This window comes from Dasypus novemcinctus, chromosome 11 (genome assembly GCF_030445035.2).
Source record: "Dasypus novemcinctus isolate mDasNov1 chromosome 11, mDasNov1.1.hap2, whole genome shotgun sequence".
In the NCBI taxonomy this organism is placed as follows: domain Eukaryota; kingdom Metazoa; phylum Chordata; class Mammalia; order Cingulata; family Dasypodidae; genus Dasypus; species Dasypus novemcinctus.
The window spans coordinates 16523737-16539501 of record NC_080683.1 but is presented as its reverse complement, the minus strand read 5'-3'; the positions used below and the strand labels follow the sequence as shown (position 1 = coordinate 16539501).

The window sequence follows — 15765 nt, the reverse complement described above, 5'->3', positions numbered from 1 at the left end:
AAACCCAGCCCAGGCCATCCTTACCGCCTCCCCCAGAGAGCCCTCCCTGCTTAAACACCTTCTACTCTGATGGAGTCTTCCATGTGGTGACAGGTTCTTGGTTTATTCTGTATGCCACACCTCTGCTTACAACAGTAGGTTGTTCTGTGAATGTTGGTCCTTTCCGAAAGATGAGTTTCCCCCCTCTCTTACCAGATAGGAAGCTCTCTAAGGGCAGGGCAATCAGTTTGTCTATAGCACCTGTCATCGGGTGATATATATTCCAAATATATATTCGTTTGCTCACTTGTTTATTGTCTGCCTCCTGTCACTAGACTGTAACTCCAAGAGGGAGTTTGTCCGCTGTTGTCTGCCCAGCACCTAGAACAAATGGGTGGCACATAGTAGGTGCTCAAAAATGTTTTCTTTGAAATTAATGAAACTAATCAGGTTGAGCACCTCTGGAGTCTAGGACTGTCTCTTCCGGCAGACTGGGAGATGACTGAGGGCTGGACCTGAGACAGGCTGCTGAGATGTCCTCCTTCAGGCAGGAACTTCCCCAAGCCGGGGACTGTGTGCCCCCCTCCCAAACTCCTGAGGGCAGGGGCTGCCCCTCCTGCCAGACTGAGGTCTCTCTCTGAGGTCGCGGGAGCGCCTGCCCGACCCTCAGTGTGCCCCGGCCTTGGGGCATCCCCAACACTGCCACCCCTGCATTCCTTCCTCTTCTCCCAAAGACAACCCTATCCTGAATCAGCTGCTCCCGGAGCACAAGCAGAAGGTTCTGGCCTCCCTGTCCCCGGATCTGCCGCTGGCCGTGACCGCCAACCTGATCGAGGATGAGAACTACTGGCGCCGCTGCTGCACTCAGCGCTGGCCCGTGTGCCACGTGGCCAAGCACAGGGGCAGCTGGAAGTGCATGTTCTTCGAGCGGCACCTGGAGAACCTGCTAAAGCACTTCATCCCGGGCAGCACGGACCCCGCCGTGATCCTCGACCTGCTGCCGCTCTGCGGGAACTACGTGCGCGCGCTCCACTTGGATCAGTTCCTTCCACCCGTGCGGCTGCCGCCCGCGCCCCGGAACGCGGACCAGTCAGATTCTGGCAGCGAGGGAGAGATGGAGGAGCCCACCGTGGACCACTATCAGCTGGGGGACGTGGTGGCTGGCCTGAGCCACCTGGAGGAGCTGGACCTGGTGTACGGCGTCAAGGACTGTGGCATGAACTTTGAGTGGAACCTCTTCCTCTTCACCTACCGTGACTGCCACTCCCTGGCCGCCACCATCAAAGCCTGCCAGACTCTCAAGGTACCACCTGCCACGTAGCCTCCCCGCCCCCCAAGTCTCAGCTCCGCCCCCCATTCCCTCTCTCCTCCTCTCCTCCCCTGTCACCATCCTCTTCCTCCCGTTGCCTTCTCATTCAGTGACCTAGTGTTTTTCATGCACCCTGCACCAAGCTAGGTTTTAGGGATACCGAGTTGAACAAGGCACCAGCCTTCCAGCTCACCTGCCGTGTGAAACATCTTCAATCCAGGCCCTGTTTTAAGTGCTGAAGATGTGACGGTGAACAAAAGGACACCATGTGTGGCCCTCTGGAGCTGACAGTCTGGTGGGATAAGAGACATTAATCAAATAATCCTATAAATGTAAAATCACAACTAGGATAAAGTTGCCAGAATTAGCAAGTGAAAATACGAGATAACCTGGTTAAATTTGAATTTCAGGCAGAGAACAAATCTTTTTTTACGTAAGTATGTCTCAAGTATTGCATGGGACATATTCTTGCTTATCTGAACTCCAGATTTAACTGGGTGGCATGCATTTTATCTTGCAACCCTAAACCAGGATGATGCTATAAAGAAGAGCTACTCCCATCAGAGAGTATGAAAGAGGAATTTGGCCTCGCCAGGGAAGACTTCTGTGAACAAGTATCACCTAAGTAGAAATGAGCAGGAGTAGGAAATGTAGTCTAAGGAAAGAGGGGAGAATATTCCAGGCAGCGGAAGCAGCACAGACAGAGGCCCCGTGGGCAGGGCGGACCTGCCAAGCCGGAGGGACTGAAAGAGAAGGCTGCCCGGAGGGGAGCGAGGGGCGGGGGAGGGCCTGGGGGGACAGTGGAGAGTCCCTTAGAACACAGAGTCCGTCTTTATCCTTTTGAGTTATGGGACACCGTCCCACGGTTTTAGGCAAAAAGAAGGTAACATTACTGCATTTTTATGGGAAGTGATCACTCTGCTTGTAATGGAGAATGGCCAGGGCAGAATCACAGTGGACCTTGTAGATGACCGAGGAGACCCCTGTGAAATCAAGGTGGACAGGAGGGGAGTTGGAACGAGGCTGGTGACTATGGAGCCTGAGAAAAGTGGAGAGATCCAAGGAATATTTAGTCAATCAGAACAGCTGGGCTTGCTGGCATTAGAAGGATCTGGAAGAAAAGGAGAACTCAACATGGAAGCTTTTGGCTTGTGAAGCTAGATGCATAGGGGACTGTTTGCCAAGACGGCGTGTAGGAAGAGGAGCAAGAGTTTTGTTGCGAGCTTGAGGTACCTTGGAGGGATCCCAGAGGAGTCATTTCATTAGTGGGGCAGATGGGTCCGCTGCTCAGGTGAGAGGTGTGACTTGAAGTGACGATGTAAGCCACCTTCCCAAAGGCGGCAGCCAAAGCCCTGGAGGTGGAGGATCTCTCCTGGGGCAGACCGAAGGGTAGCCCTAGCCTGTGGTCTTGGTGGAAGAGGAAGAGCCTTCCACAGAATCAGAGGGAGGAGGAAAAGGGTGTGGCCTTTTGCATCACAGAGTGGGGGGGGGGGTTTGAGGGGAGAAGGCGGGCAGTGGTTGGAATGGAGCTGAATGGATTTAGCCCAACACAGATGTTACTGAGGGAAGAGCTATTTCAGTGGAGTGACAGTAGAGGCAAGATTGGAGGGGTGGAAAGTGAAGAAATGGAGGGACTATGTTCAGCTTTTTCAAGAACTTTGGCTTGGGGACGTGGGGGGAGGTAGATGAGGGGTTTGAGTTTTCTTCAGAAGAAACTTCCACGTGTTTACAACCAACGATAAGCCTCCAACCAGTTGCAAGAAAGTCACTGGAGACAGGGTCCGGGTTTATCGACTGAGGAAGGTTCCTGAGAAGACAGGAAGGGTGGGATGCAGGGCCGAGGTGGGGCTGGTGGCCTTGGACAAGGGGGAGGCATATGCAGTGAGTAGCACCACTGGTGGGTTTGAGTTTGGGGTCACGAAAAAGAGAGGCATCCCATCCACTTCCGAGAAGTGGGAGACAAGCTCACCTGCCAAAGGAGGCTGAAAAAGTCTGAAATAATTGCAGTAGATTATGAGAGTTAACTGGCCAGAGAAACATAGTTAGATTGGCATATAACATTGAGGGCCTATTGATGGTCGGACACAGTAGATGGGCAGCGATACCAACCAGTCCTGTCATGTGACATTTCTCATCATGTCAGTTTCTTGAGTACGGGACATGCAGAAAATAGAGGGTGGGGTTGATCCAGGATCAGGGTTTTGGCAGATAGCTGTAATGAAACGACAACAGGGATAAAAGACTCTAAGCTGACTAAGAGGGGTGGAAAGAAAGGGGAGGACGAAGGCTAGGCAGAGAGCAGAGAAGCCAGCCACCCAGAAGTCTTGAAGAAGAGGGAGAAGTGGAGCAGCCATCGGGAAGGAGAGGGTAAGGGGCTCCCTCCTCCCCTCTACAGTACTCCTCATGCTATCCCACCCCTTTCCTTTTACTCCCTCAGCGCCTCTGTCTCCTGCTCCTCACCCTCCCTTCTTTCTCCCTGATTCTTGAGCCCTGGCGATCTCCTTCAAGTGGTTCCTCCCCAGCCATGGCAGATCTTATCCAGCTGCGGAGGGCGCAGTGAGGATTCGGGGCTGCAAACAGACCTGGATTCAAAGCCTGTCTCTGTCCCTCAGTCGCTGTGTGACCCCGGGCAAATGACATCACTTCCCTAAGCCTCCATTCTCTATCTGTAAAATGGGGAGAACTCACTCTACCTCACTGGGATGCCAAGGATCAGTGATAATGGCTATGAAATGTTCTAGCAGCAGGCCCAGCTCATAGTAATTGCTCAACCAATGGTAGCCTTTCCCCACTGCTACCTGCCACCAATTCCATACCACTTTGCCACCCTGACTAAGCCTGCCTAGCCCCCAAGAGCCAACACCACGTGAGCAGAGCCTCAGGCCTCCCTGTGGCCCCCTCCTCCACCTGCAGAAGGTAGAAGGGCAAGCAGGTCACCCCTGGCCAGCAGGTGCCATCGACCCCCTCCCTGCCTGCAGGTCTTCAGGCTGACCCGGAGCCGGGTGGACGACGACAAGGCACGCATCCTTATCCGCAGCCTCTTGGACCATCCAGCCCTCGAGGAGCTGGACCTGTCGCACAACCTCATTGGGGACCGTGGGGCGCGCGCCGCCGCCAAGCTGCTGAGCCACAGCCGCCTGCGCGTGCTCAACCTGGCCAACAACCAGGTGCGTGCGTCCGGTGCGCAGTCGCTGGCTCACGCCCTGGCCCACAACACCAGCCTGCTCAGCCTCAACCTACGGCTCAACTGCATGGAGGACGAGGGCGGCCAGGCACTGGCCCATGCCCTGCAGACCAACAGGTGCCTCACCACGCTGCACCTCGGGGGCAACGAGCTGTCCGAGCCCACCGCCACGCTCCTCTCCCAGGTGCTCTCCCTCAACACCACGCTCACCAGCATCAATCTGTCCTGCAACCACATAGGCGTGGTGAGTCACCGTTTCTGGGGCCGGCGGGGACATTTGGAGGTTGGGTACTGGAATCCAACTGCCAGGGGCTACTTGCAGGACAATTGTTAAGGCCATCTACTGCCTAGATCCAATTCCAGCTGTGCCATTTAGCACTTGGGTGAGTTGCTTTGCCCCTCTGGACCTCTATTACCTATTCTGGGGAATGGGGATATTGATAGTAGCTACTTCTATGTGTTGTTATTGTGAGGATTGAGTGAGCTGTACTTGTCAAGCAGGGCCCTGGGTGAATCCTCAGTAATTAGCTGTGATTACTCAGGATGACGTCCTGTGCTAGGCACCCGATATGTATTTCTTTTCAGTTCTTTTACAGTTATCTATTAAGAGGTGTAATCTTTTTTTTTCTCTCTCCCCTCCAGTTGTCTACTCTCTGTATCCATTCCCTGTGTGTTCTTCTGTGCATATGCTTCTATCCTTATCAGCGGCACTGAGAATGTGTTTCTTTTTGTTGTGTCATCTTGCCATGTCAGCTCTCCGTGTGTGTGGTGCCATCCTTGGGCAGGCTGCACTTTCTTTCACGCTGGGCGGCTCTCCTTACAGGGTGCACTCCTTGCACATGAGGCTCCCCTACGTGGGGGACACACCTGCGTGGCACGACAATCCTTGCACACATCAGCACTGCACATGGGCCAGCTCCACATGGGTCAAGGAGGCCCGAGGTTTGAACCGTGGACCTCCCATGTGGTAGGCAGACGCCCTATCCATTGGGCCAAATCCGCTTCCCAAGAGGTGTATTCTTAACTCTACTTTAAGATGGAAAATCGAGGCTTGGAGATGTTAAGGAGTTGTCCAAGAGCACCCAATCACTAGAAAGTGGCAGAGTATTGTCCTACCCAGGACTGACTGGAAGTCCAGGTCCTTTCCCACAGATGGTGTTTCTCAAACGTTCTTGACCAAGACCGAGTGAGAAATGCAGTTGACATGACAACTTAGTGACTAGATATAGAAACATAACTGGAATGTACCTTTATTGCTCATGTTATATACTGGTGTTTTCCATTATAGTCTACTCTTTTTCATTTTTCACAATGCTGTTGTAACCCCTTAAATTCACCCCCCACTGTTTGTTCACAACCACGGTACAGCAGCATCCTGCAGTCCACATGAAATTATTTCACGTGGGGTCTCCCCCACCCAGCCTAGAAGGGGCTGTGCTGTGGGAGGCTAGTGAGGAGGGCCCTCCATATGCCCTCGATAAGGCCCCTGCACCCTCTCCTACATTCCCACAACAGTCTTGTGCACACATATGCGTGTGTGCGCACATACACACACATGCACACTGTCTCTGGAGGAAATAGGGTAGTCTTTCTTTTTTAAAGATTTATTTTATTTATTTCACCTTCCCCCCACCGTTGTCTGCTCTCTTTGTCCACTCGCTGTGTGTTCTTCTGTATCCTCTTGCATTATCAGCAGCACCCGGAATCTGTGTCTCTTTTTGTTGCATCAGCCTGCTCTGTCAGCTCTCCATGTGTGTGGCACCACTCCTGGGCAGGCTGTGCTTTTTTTGCATGGGGCTGCTCGAGGGGCTCCCCTACATGGGGAACACCCCTGCGTGGCACATCACTCCTTGCACGCATCAGCACTGCGCATGGGCCAGCTCGTCACGTGGGTCAGGAGGCCCTGGGTTTGAACCCTGGACCTCCCATGTGGTAGGCGGACGCTCTACCAGTTGAGCTATGTCCGCTTCCCGGGTAGTCTTGATTAGAGATAGCAGAAAGCTCCACGGGGCAGTGGCATAAACAAAAGGTCTGATTATTCATTATCCCCCATAACCAGAAGCCCCAGATATAGGGATCTGGGGTTGATAAATTTCAGCTCTGCCCTCTTCAACCAGGTGGCCACAGCCTCTCTGGGGCTCCTCACCTGGTCCCCAGATAGCTGCTTGTTATCTCACACTGGGGCATGCCCTGAGGTCTGTTACCTTTTTCAGAGTTAAGAGAACCATCTGCGAATCCAACCCCTCTAAATTCCCACTAACCAGATTTGTTTCACACGCCCAAGCTGAACCAGCCAAGAGGAATGGAATCCCCGTCACTGCCATAGATCCATGCTTTTTAGTCCTCTAGGGGTTGAGAAATCAATTTAGGAGGTCTTGACCACCATTTTGCAAATGGAATGGAATAAAATGAATAGAATAGGAAAAGGAATAGGAATAATAGGAAGTGTCAGTCCACTGCCTAAATAGGTTAAGTATCATTTTACAGAAGTTTGCTTCAGTCAAATCCGTATGTAAATGTGGGTACGTGTGCGATCCTGGGTGGCGATGTGACACGATGTCACACCCCTGCCCCCTGCCAGGATGGCGGCAAGCAGCTCCTGGAAGGCATGTCAGAGAACCGGACCCTGCTGGAGTTCGACCTGCGCCTGTCGGACGTGGCTCAGGAGAGCGAGTACCTCATCGGCCAGGCCCTCCACGCCAACCGGGAAGCTGCCCGCCAGCGGGCCCTGAATCCCAACCCCTTCATGTCGCCCATCCCCGCCAGCGGCCCTGAGAACACGGCGGGATGAGGTGGGGGGGGTGGGACGGGGCTGCCCTTAGCCCCAGGCCCGTCCCTCATGTCACCCCTCTGCCCACCCTGCTGCAGAGTCACACACCAGCCCAAGGGGGGCGGGGGGAAGGCCGGCAGTATCCTTGGTGAGTGAGCAAGAGTTGTGTGGGTAAAGATGTGAGAGGGAAGGGGTCTGGGGTGGGCAGAGGAAGCGCTATGAAGGGGGGACCAAGTTCCTGGACCCCCCGAGATGATCAACATCTTCCAGGAACAGCGAAGAGGGTGGGCTCTGAGGGGGGTGGGCCCACCCCACCCACCCTCCCTGACCCCCATCGCCACCATTTTCCTCTCTCCCGAGCAGATGTTTGGATCCTCTGGCTCCAGCAGAGCCTTCCCCCCTGGCGAGAGCGTCTCACGTTCACACAGAGCCAGGCTGGGGGGAGGCAGTGCCCACGCCACCAAACAGTCAGACACCCACAACTTTATTATCCACCAGTTTGATTTGTACAATCTTTGCGCTTAGAAATCCACGACAGAAAGGCCACAGTGTGATGCACCCAATTGACAGAGACCTGTCTCCTCCCCAGCCAGGCCCAGCCCACCCCACAAGCCCTTGTCCCCTGAACACAGGGGGCTTTCCGAGTACCCCCCATGAGTCCCTGTCACCAGCGCAACTGCCCACCCTGGGACACACCCACGGGAATCACGGCCACCAAGAGGGCGCACAAGGAGGACCTGACTGATGGATGCAGGCTCAGCTCCATCCCTTGGCCTCCTTGGGCTGAGGGGCCCAGAGCCTCCAGACGTGTGCTCCCCAAAGGCTGGCTCTAGGGCTGCAGCCACAGCCCAGGGGCGCCCGCCGTCTGGGACTCCTTCCAACCAGCAGGCGCCGAGCAGCGCAGCAAAGGGGCTCGGAGTGACTGCCCGTGTGTGCCTGTCTGAGCAACCCAGTCTGTCTATGCCTGACTCCCTCTGACAGTTCCAGAATGCTAACGTGTGTGTGTGTGTGTGTGTGTGTGTAGCCACAGCTGCTAGCAGAGGTCCTAATTAGAGAAACAAGAACATTCGGTGTAAAGTTTAATTTTAGAGATTAATTAATTTTCTGGTTTCAGTTTTCCCTGGCAATCAGTAAAGCTACCAAGAAAATAGACCAAAGAATCGGTTTCTCTCTAAGTCTGTGCGTGTGTGGGAGGTGAGGCTGTCTGTGTGATAGGACCTAGGCAAAAATGGTCAAGACAGGCAAAAATAATAAGAAGGGGCCCCATTCCCCTCCTCCCAGCCTGGGCTCTGCCAGAGAGAGGAGGAGCCATGAGGTGGCCAGGCTGCCCCCACAGGAGGTGCCAGCTGGCCAAGAACCGGGGCCTGAGGCCACGGCTCACCACCTGCCCCTCGCAGATGTCCCTTCGGAGGAAAGAGGGGCGCTCTACCTGCCAGGCCCCCAGGGAGCACAGACGCAGGGTCCAAGCAGGTTCAGCATCGGTGGGCAGGTGGGCCCTGCTGCCCAGGGAAACCCGGTGGGCGGCTGCTCCCTCCCACCCACGCCTGCCCCCCACCTCCCGGCCCCTGCCTTCCCACTCAGCCATGTCCGTATGAAAGTCAAGCTCAACCCCCTGATGGGCCGCGGTGTCCCCACACTCTGTGCCTCCCCCGTCCCCCTGGGGAAGAGGGGAGGGGAGCCCCAGGAGATGTTGCATAGGTGGAGGCCACGCCCATCGGCAGGTGCAGGCCTGGCTGGGCTGAAGGAAGATGAGAGAGGCTGAACGAGGTGGAGGAGGGGCTCTGACAGCGCAGAGGGCTCCCGGGCTGGGCAACGCCCCAGTGGTGCAAGGGTCACCCTCCTCAGCTTGAAATGTGCGCTTAATCCCTGGGCACTAAATCTGCTGGGAAAGCCTTAGCCAGGCGAGTGGGAGGGCCAGGGGGCTGCACACAGACATGCACACGGAAGCACATGGGGTGGGGTGTAGGGGAGGGCGCCGTGGAGAGGTGGCTTCTGAGCTCTGGGAGAACAGGACGTGGGGCCAGCACCCTGGGGTGGTGGCAGGATGCCCCTTTGAAGAACTTGAAGACCCGGGGACACACGGCAGGGCTTCATCTCACGGAGTAGGAGAAGTGGAGGCAGACGGAGGAGCCAAGCAAGATTGAGAGAGTTCCTGCCTCCGACCCTGCCACTGGGATTGAGTATTTCTCCAGTCGGGGCCTGTGACAGTGTCCTGAGCCCTGCGTGTGTGAGGGACAACCACTCTCCACCCCTCCCCATGGGTCTGGGGGAGGCAAGGATGTCCCCCCATTTCCCCAATTTTGGAGGTCCTTATTGTCTACCCACAACTCCCCTCTCCCTGCTGTCCCTCCTCTTTTACTCCCACCTGCTTCCAGAGTCCCCAGTGTCACCCAGCTCTGCCTGACGCTCTCCCCACCCAGCCATGCACCCTGGCTGGGTGGCATCTCACCCTCTCTGAAGGGAGGACCTGCCCAGAACCCAGGTGAGCAGGCTGCTGCGGGAGGCTGAGAGTTTAGAGAGAGGACTGTAGTGCGTGCCCTGGGCACGTCGCCCGCCCCTCCCCCATGCCTCCTGGCAACGGCGCTTCTGGCCAGGGAGTGGGAGGTGCGTGGTGCCTGCAGGGTGAGCGCAGTCCCCCCAGGACGCCGACCCCTGGGGCCCAGTGAGATAAACAACAGTGGAGGGAAGGGCAGAAAGGAAACACCGATCTTGTGGGCCCCTGCCAAGAAGAGGCAACATTTCCAAGGCGTGAGGATGGGGTCTCAGGGTGGATACCTGGCCCTAGCCCTATGTCCCACGGAGCTGGTTGGAAGCCAGCCGCGCTGTTCACCAAACCACCACCACCATCTGCTCAAAGGAGAGGGGCCCCTGAGTGGAGGGGCCCTGAAGGAAGGAAAGCCCCAGGTCCCCTTCCGCACAGCCTAAACCTCCCCCGCTGCACAGCAAGGGCCACCCAGCGCGGGTCCCACAGCACAGGCACCACCTAACAGTCGAAAGATCCGTTGAAAGGCTGGACGGGGAAATCTCGAGTGTGTGCGTGGGAAAAGGACTGGCCCCTTAGGAACTCAGGAGTGGGGCTGGAAGAGGCAACTCTTTGCCAGGGGGGGATTCTCAGGGAGCTACCGACTCCCTCCCACCCATCTGTCTATGTACAGGTAGGGCAGGGGTCTCGGTGCCATCTGGATCCGTCCGGCGCGCCCTCACCCACCCAGCCCCACCCCCCCAGTCAGCCCTCGTGACTCCCCCTGCTACACGCAGGAGGCACAGTCTGCGAGGGGCAGGAGAGAGGACAGCGAGCCTCCCCGGGGGCCGGAGGTCACAGTGAGGTCTCTACGCAGGAGCCGTGGCGGTGCAGCGGCCGGTGACTGTGGCCCAGACATCCCTCCTGCCGGTGGACAATGAGGACCGGGAAGTAGAGGGCGTCGTGGTAGGGTGGCGGCGGCCCGGCCTCCTCCTCCTCGTCGTCCTCGTCGTCCCCCATGCTGGCCTGGCTCGACAGCCGCGTCTGCTCCGTAGGGCAGCTCGCCTCGTTGACGCTCCCACTCCGGCTGCGCCACAGGCAGCTGCGCCTGGAGCCGTACAGGCGGCCGAGCGAGAAGCGGCTGCCCCCGCAGCCCGCGCCCCCGCCGGGCCCCGGGCCGGCCCGCGGGCTGGCGCAGATGCTCAGGGCGCTGCGCGAGAAGATGGACGAGCTGCTGGCCGCGCGCTGGCAGTGCTCGCAGCTGCGCCGGTACGGGGCCACGCCCGCCGCGCCCGGGCCGCCCACCCCGCCGTAGCGGCACGTGGGCGCGTAGCCGCCGGCCGCGCCCCCCGCGCAGCGCGCCCCCAGCCCCACCAGGTCCATGAGCACCGCCTCCGAGTAGCTGGGCACGAGCTGCTGGTTGGAGCGGATGTGCCACTCGAGCTCCGTGCTGTCCACCGTGTTGACGCGCGGCAGGCGGTGCGTGAGCGGGGGCAGCAGCTCGTCGCTGGGGCTCAGGCCGCCGCCCGCGCTGCTCGCCGAGCTGGGGCCCTCCAGGCCGAAGAGCTTCTCCACGTGGTAGTGCGCGTAGGCCGTGCGGTACTCGGCCAGCACGCGCAGCGGCCACGACAGCGTGAGCAGCGCCGCGGCCCAGAAGGCCGACGAGCAGGCGTACCAGGGCGGCCTGGCCGGGTCCGGGAAGGCCACCATGAACTCGCGGAAGTCCACGTTCTTCAGGTGCATGCCCTCGCGGGCCTCCATGTAGTCGTCCAGACCCTCGTTCTCGGCGAAGAAGCGCGCGCGCTGGCACAGGTACGCGTTCTCCGCCTCCACGCTGGCGAAGCTGAAGCACTTGGTGAAGCGCAGCCGCGTGGCTGGCGCGCCCTCCAGCCCCACCAGTGCCTTGGAGACGTCGCGCACGCCACAGCGCGCGTAGTCGAACTCGGCCTCGGCCACGTGTGTGTTGACACGTTCGTGGTAGACCTGCGGCGACAGAGAAGGTCCCGAATCGCCGGGAGCCCGCCCCCCGATGCCCGCCCCGTTGCTGCTCTGGTTGCCTGTCCCAGGGAACAGAGAACGCTGGAGCCCGGGAGGATCTTATGATCTGATTTATGGAGAAACCCGGGCCCTCCACTTAATCGGCGAGCCCTACCTGCGTATATTCTTATTTAAGGGAAGCCCTGCTTCCTCTGGGTGTCAGGCTCTGGCTATGAACTGCCTCTCTGGCTTGCCTGACCCTTTGGCCACGTGTCCCGTGCTGTGCCCTCATCACACAAACAGCCTCCCCTCCTTCCCTTCTACAAGTGTGCTCCCGACAACCCCTCTGCCTCCGTCTCCCTGTCACAGCCCCACCCCCTTTAACTATCACTCAGGCTCCTTCCATCCCAGCGCAGAGCAGAGCCACCCTCCTCTGGGACCACCTCCTCCAGTTCCTCCAGGGCCCTAGTCTGTCTAATCCTGGCAGGTCCAAGAGGTGCTGGCTGACCCTCTGCCTCTCCACTGGCCTCTCGTGGACACCCCCATTTTGCCTGCTGATGCCCATCTCCTTTGTGAGCATTACTGACTTAGGATCAGGGGGCCTGGGTTTGAGTCTGGCACTGTCACTTAGGAGCTGCAGGCCTTGGGCAAGTCACTGAGCTTAGGTCTCCTCGCTGTGAAAGAGAACTCAGCAGCAGCTCTCACTGGACAGGTGAGAGTGCCCTCTGAGACTGCGCATGTGAAGGCGTTGCCAACCATTCAGAACTGAATAGACCCGTTAAGCAGGGAACAGTGTAGAATCTGGAGCCACACTGCCGGGGTTCAAACCCCAGCTCTATCACATACTAGCTGTTTGACCTCGTGCATGTTACATAACCTCTCTGAGCCTTGGTTTCCTCATCTGAAAAACGGGGATAATAGTTACCTACCTCACAGGGTTGTTATATGAGGATTAAATAAATGATTTAATATTGTGATGTACACAGAACGAAGCCTGGCACTGAGTAAGGGTTTGATGTAATTCTATGCTTGCTATTGCTGTCTACTGTTGCAGAGCTGATGGACGCTCCCTGCTGCTCTGGGCTGTTCCTCCCCAGGAGAGGTCAGGCAGTCTGAGCACCCCTCCTATCTGGGCTTAACTGCATGACCCACCCCCCAGCCCCTCACCTGGGTGGTAGTGTAGGCGTCGCCGTTGCGGTAGCGGGTGACCTGGCGGGTGCGGCGGACGTAGTGGTAGCTGATGGCCTTCCACCATATGCATGGTGTGGCCTGCTGCATGCGGCCCACACGCTCCCGCACGCTGCTCACGTCAACGCGGTGCTGCAGCTCGTGGCGGGCTTGGCAGTGCCAACACTCCACCAGGTAGACGGCATACAGCATGAGCAGGAAAGCCAGGGGGATGTAGACATAGCCGTTGGAGCAGGGGCTGTCGTGGTACATGAGGCTATTGCCCTGGTAGGCGCTGCTGAAGGTGAGGCGGGTCACCGTGGTGACGTGGCACCAGGCCACGGCGCCCAGGCAGCCATACATGAGCAGCGAGAGCAGCAGGCACTTCCAGTGGGACTCACGGCAGAGGGACTTGGTGAAGGAGGGCTGGATGGGACGCTGCTGCTCAGAAGGGCAGGAGAGAGGCAGGGATGGGGGGAGTGAGACAGAGTGGGCAGTGCAGCCAGAGACGGATACAGGGATGGAGAGCAGAGGCCAGCACCAGGAGTGACAGCCAGGGACAGAGAGAAGGGGATGTGGAGAGAGAAAACCGAAATGGGGGCCAAGAACCAGAAATAGACACAGGGGATGTGACAGAGTGAGCCATGGGGACAGGAGAGAGAATAGAATGTCAATACAGTCAAGTGGAGAAAGAGACACCCCAAGAGGCAAGGAGGGATCAGAGCCCGAGATGAAGTGAGAAGGCCCAGGCAGAAAAGAAGACACAGATGGAGGGACAGAGTCGGTGAAACAAGAGAAGGTGTGGATGGGGAAGACAGGGGAAGACAGACTGGCATCAGTGGAGGCAGATCGCCAGCCCAGCCCTCTTCCAGGTGTTCCAGGAAAGAGGGGAGGGACTCACTGGCACCACCTCCCCACTAAATAGGTCAGCTCTTCACTTCTTCCAGATTCTCCCAGTCCTAGCCTACAGAGGAGCCACAACTCTTTGACCCATCCTGTCACAGACAATTAGCCTAACACCTCCTTTGGAGGCCTGCGGGCAGGGCAGGGAACTCCCCCGCCCCCTGGTGAGTCTCCCTCCCTCCTGTGCACTGGCATCCTTCTCTGCTCTAGGACAGGAGGGAGGGAGGGGCCGGGAGGGAGGAGGGGTCCTCAGCAGAAGGCAGGCCAGGAGGTGGCAGAGGCATGTGGCTGGGGAAAGGTGGGCCGGGGGAGGAAGGCAGAGGGAGGAAGGGGTTCGCAGCCCAGCCGTGTGTCAAGAGAAGACAGGTTTTGGTGCTCTCCCGGGGCTTGGCGGCTAAAGCACTTGGCACTGTCTCTGTCCACAGTTGGTCCAGTGAGTTGTTTACATGTCCAGCTCCTCTCTGCACTGGGTACTCGTTGAAGGCACGGCCCGCCTCATTCTCTCTGCACCCTAGATGCCCACCAAGGTGCTGCCACCAGCAGCCCCTTAATGCTTATCAAGTTGTATTCCTGGTGGTGGCCTGTGCTCTCCCACCTCTCCTCCCTGCTGCCTCTGCCCGCCCCCCCACACACACAGCCCTACCCTCCTGCTGGGATCCTGACTTGTCCCATCCATTCTGCAGGCCTGACCTGGAGGTCAGCCAGGGGAAGGGAGAAAAAAGTGGAAAGGAAGAGCAGTAACAGGCAGCAGGCTCAGGGCCTGGTGTGAAGTCAGAGGAAAGAGCTGGAGGTACAGAGGGGCAGGTGGACTAGAAAACAGCACACAGCATATACCAACAAGATCAGGGTCCATGTGTCCTGGGGAGATGTGTACAGATGCACCCCTTTGTGTGTCCACCCGGGTGGGAGCACATCTGAAGGGGTGCAGGGCTGTCGCTGACTGTGTGCTTCTGCCCTAGCGAATGCAGGGTGCACGTGGGTACACGAGGAGCAGGGGAGATGGGGGCGGGGGTCTTGGTGCTCGTCTCTTTGTTTCCAGGTCCCATCTAGATAAGGGCTTTGTACTAAGACTGAAGGTTTCTGGGCTTAGGGGCTCCCGGGGTGGGGTGGGGGGTGGCAGCAGGGGTCTTGGGAGCAGGAGGACATCCCCCACCCTCACGCACACTCCCAGGGACCCCGGGGAGGGGGGTCGTTCTGCACACATTTGACCTTCTTAGGGCCCTGGCCAGGTAACCCACCTACGGCTCTGTAGTCCCTACAAGTCTCCCTGCCCGCCCTCAAGGTAACACCCCCTCGGCGAGGTGGGCGCTGGTCACCGTGCCCACCCCGCGCGCGCCTAGCCCCCTCCCCCACCCGGAGGTCGGCGAGGCTCCGCCCCAGGCCCCTCCTCCTGCCCGGGACCCCTGAGCCCCGCCCCCGGCGCGGCCCCTTCCCCGCCACCGCGGACAGCTCCGGCCGCCGGGTGGGGGCGGCGGTGCGGGACTGCGGCTGCGGCGGGCGGCTCCGGGTGCGGGGCACCGGCCGCGCTGCGGCGGAACCGGCGGGGGCCGCGCGCGGCGGGGGGATGGGGGGCCGGGCCGCGGCCGCGCCCGGGGAAGGGGCGCCGCCGGCTCTCACCTCCTCTCGGGCGGGGCCCTCGTCCGCCGCCGCCGCCGCCGTGGGCTCCTCCGCGACCCCGGGGCCGCCACCGCCGCCGCCGCCGCCGCCGGCGCTCTCTCCCGCGGCCGAGCCAGGGGGGGACATGGCGTAGAGGGGGCGCGTCGAGCTCAGGGCCTCCCGGGGGGCTGCCGGGGGCCGGGGGCATCCTGCGCGGGGCCCTGGGGAAGGGGCGGGAGGGGGCGGGGCCCTCGCTGCTCCCCACCCCCCGGCGGGGGGAGGGGGCCCGGGTGGGGCACCGGGGGGGAGGGGTGAGGGGCTGGGGGTGAGGGGCGGGCTGATGGGGCCGGGCCGGGGGGGCCGGGGCCGGGGGCTGGTGTCACCTTGAGGCCCTCGCGGCGCCGCTCCGCCTCCCGCCC

At 59.2% G+C, this 15765-nt stretch overlaps 2 protein-coding genes and 1 long non-coding RNA gene across 5 annotated transcripts in view; 1 reads left to right on the top strand and 2 right to left on the bottom strand.

Annotated features, from left to right (window-relative positions):
- Positions 1-8402, top strand: part of TCTE1 (t-complex-associated-testis-expressed 1) — a 15724-nt gene extending 7322 nt beyond the window's left edge. For all 3 annotated transcript variants that reach the window (XM_004454209.3, XM_004454210.3, XM_004454208.3), the window contains exons 3-5: positions 714-1282; positions 4267-4716; positions 7054-8402. In XM_004454209.3, coding sequence (XP_004454266.1) covers positions 714-1282; positions 4267-4716; positions 7054-7263 — 1229 coding nt within the window. In that variant the 3' untranslated portion in view covers positions 7264-8402. The remainder of the gene's footprint in view (positions 1-713; positions 1283-4266; positions 4717-7053) is intronic.
- LOC131280387 (uncharacterized) lies at positions 231-2694 on the bottom strand. The gene is made up of 3 exons (XR_009187917.2): positions 2522-2694; positions 1482-1580; positions 231-360 (listed from the first exon to the last, which is right to left on the bottom strand). It is a non-coding gene; the product is annotated as an uncharacterized lncRNA (long non-coding RNA).
- TMEM151B (transmembrane protein 151B) lies at positions 7711-15765 on the bottom strand. The gene is made up of 3 exons (XM_058306810.2): positions 15368-15765; positions 12848-13288; positions 7711-11686 (listed from the first exon to the last, which is right to left on the bottom strand). The coding sequence occupies exons 1-3, from the start codon at positions 15491-15493 to the stop codon at positions 10559-10561; spliced, it is 1695 nt and encodes a 564-aa protein (XP_058162793.1). The 5' UTR covers positions 15494-15765; the 3' UTR covers positions 7711-10558.

Excerpts from the sequence above, each read along its gene's own strand:
- TMEM151B (XM_058306810.2), bottom strand. The coding sequence starts at position 15,493 with ATGTCCCCCCCTGGCTCGGCCGCGGGAGAGAGCGCCGGCGGCGGCGGC. Across the intron at positions 13,289-15,367 it reads AGGGCCCCGCCCGAGAGGAG|CAGCGTCCCATCCAGCCCTC; the intron begins GTGAGAGCCGGC and ends CCTTCTGAGCAG. Across the intron at positions 11,687-12,847 it reads ACGCCTACACTACCACCCAG|GTCTACCACGAACGTGTCAA; the intron begins GTGAGGGGCTGG and ends CTGTCGCCGCAG.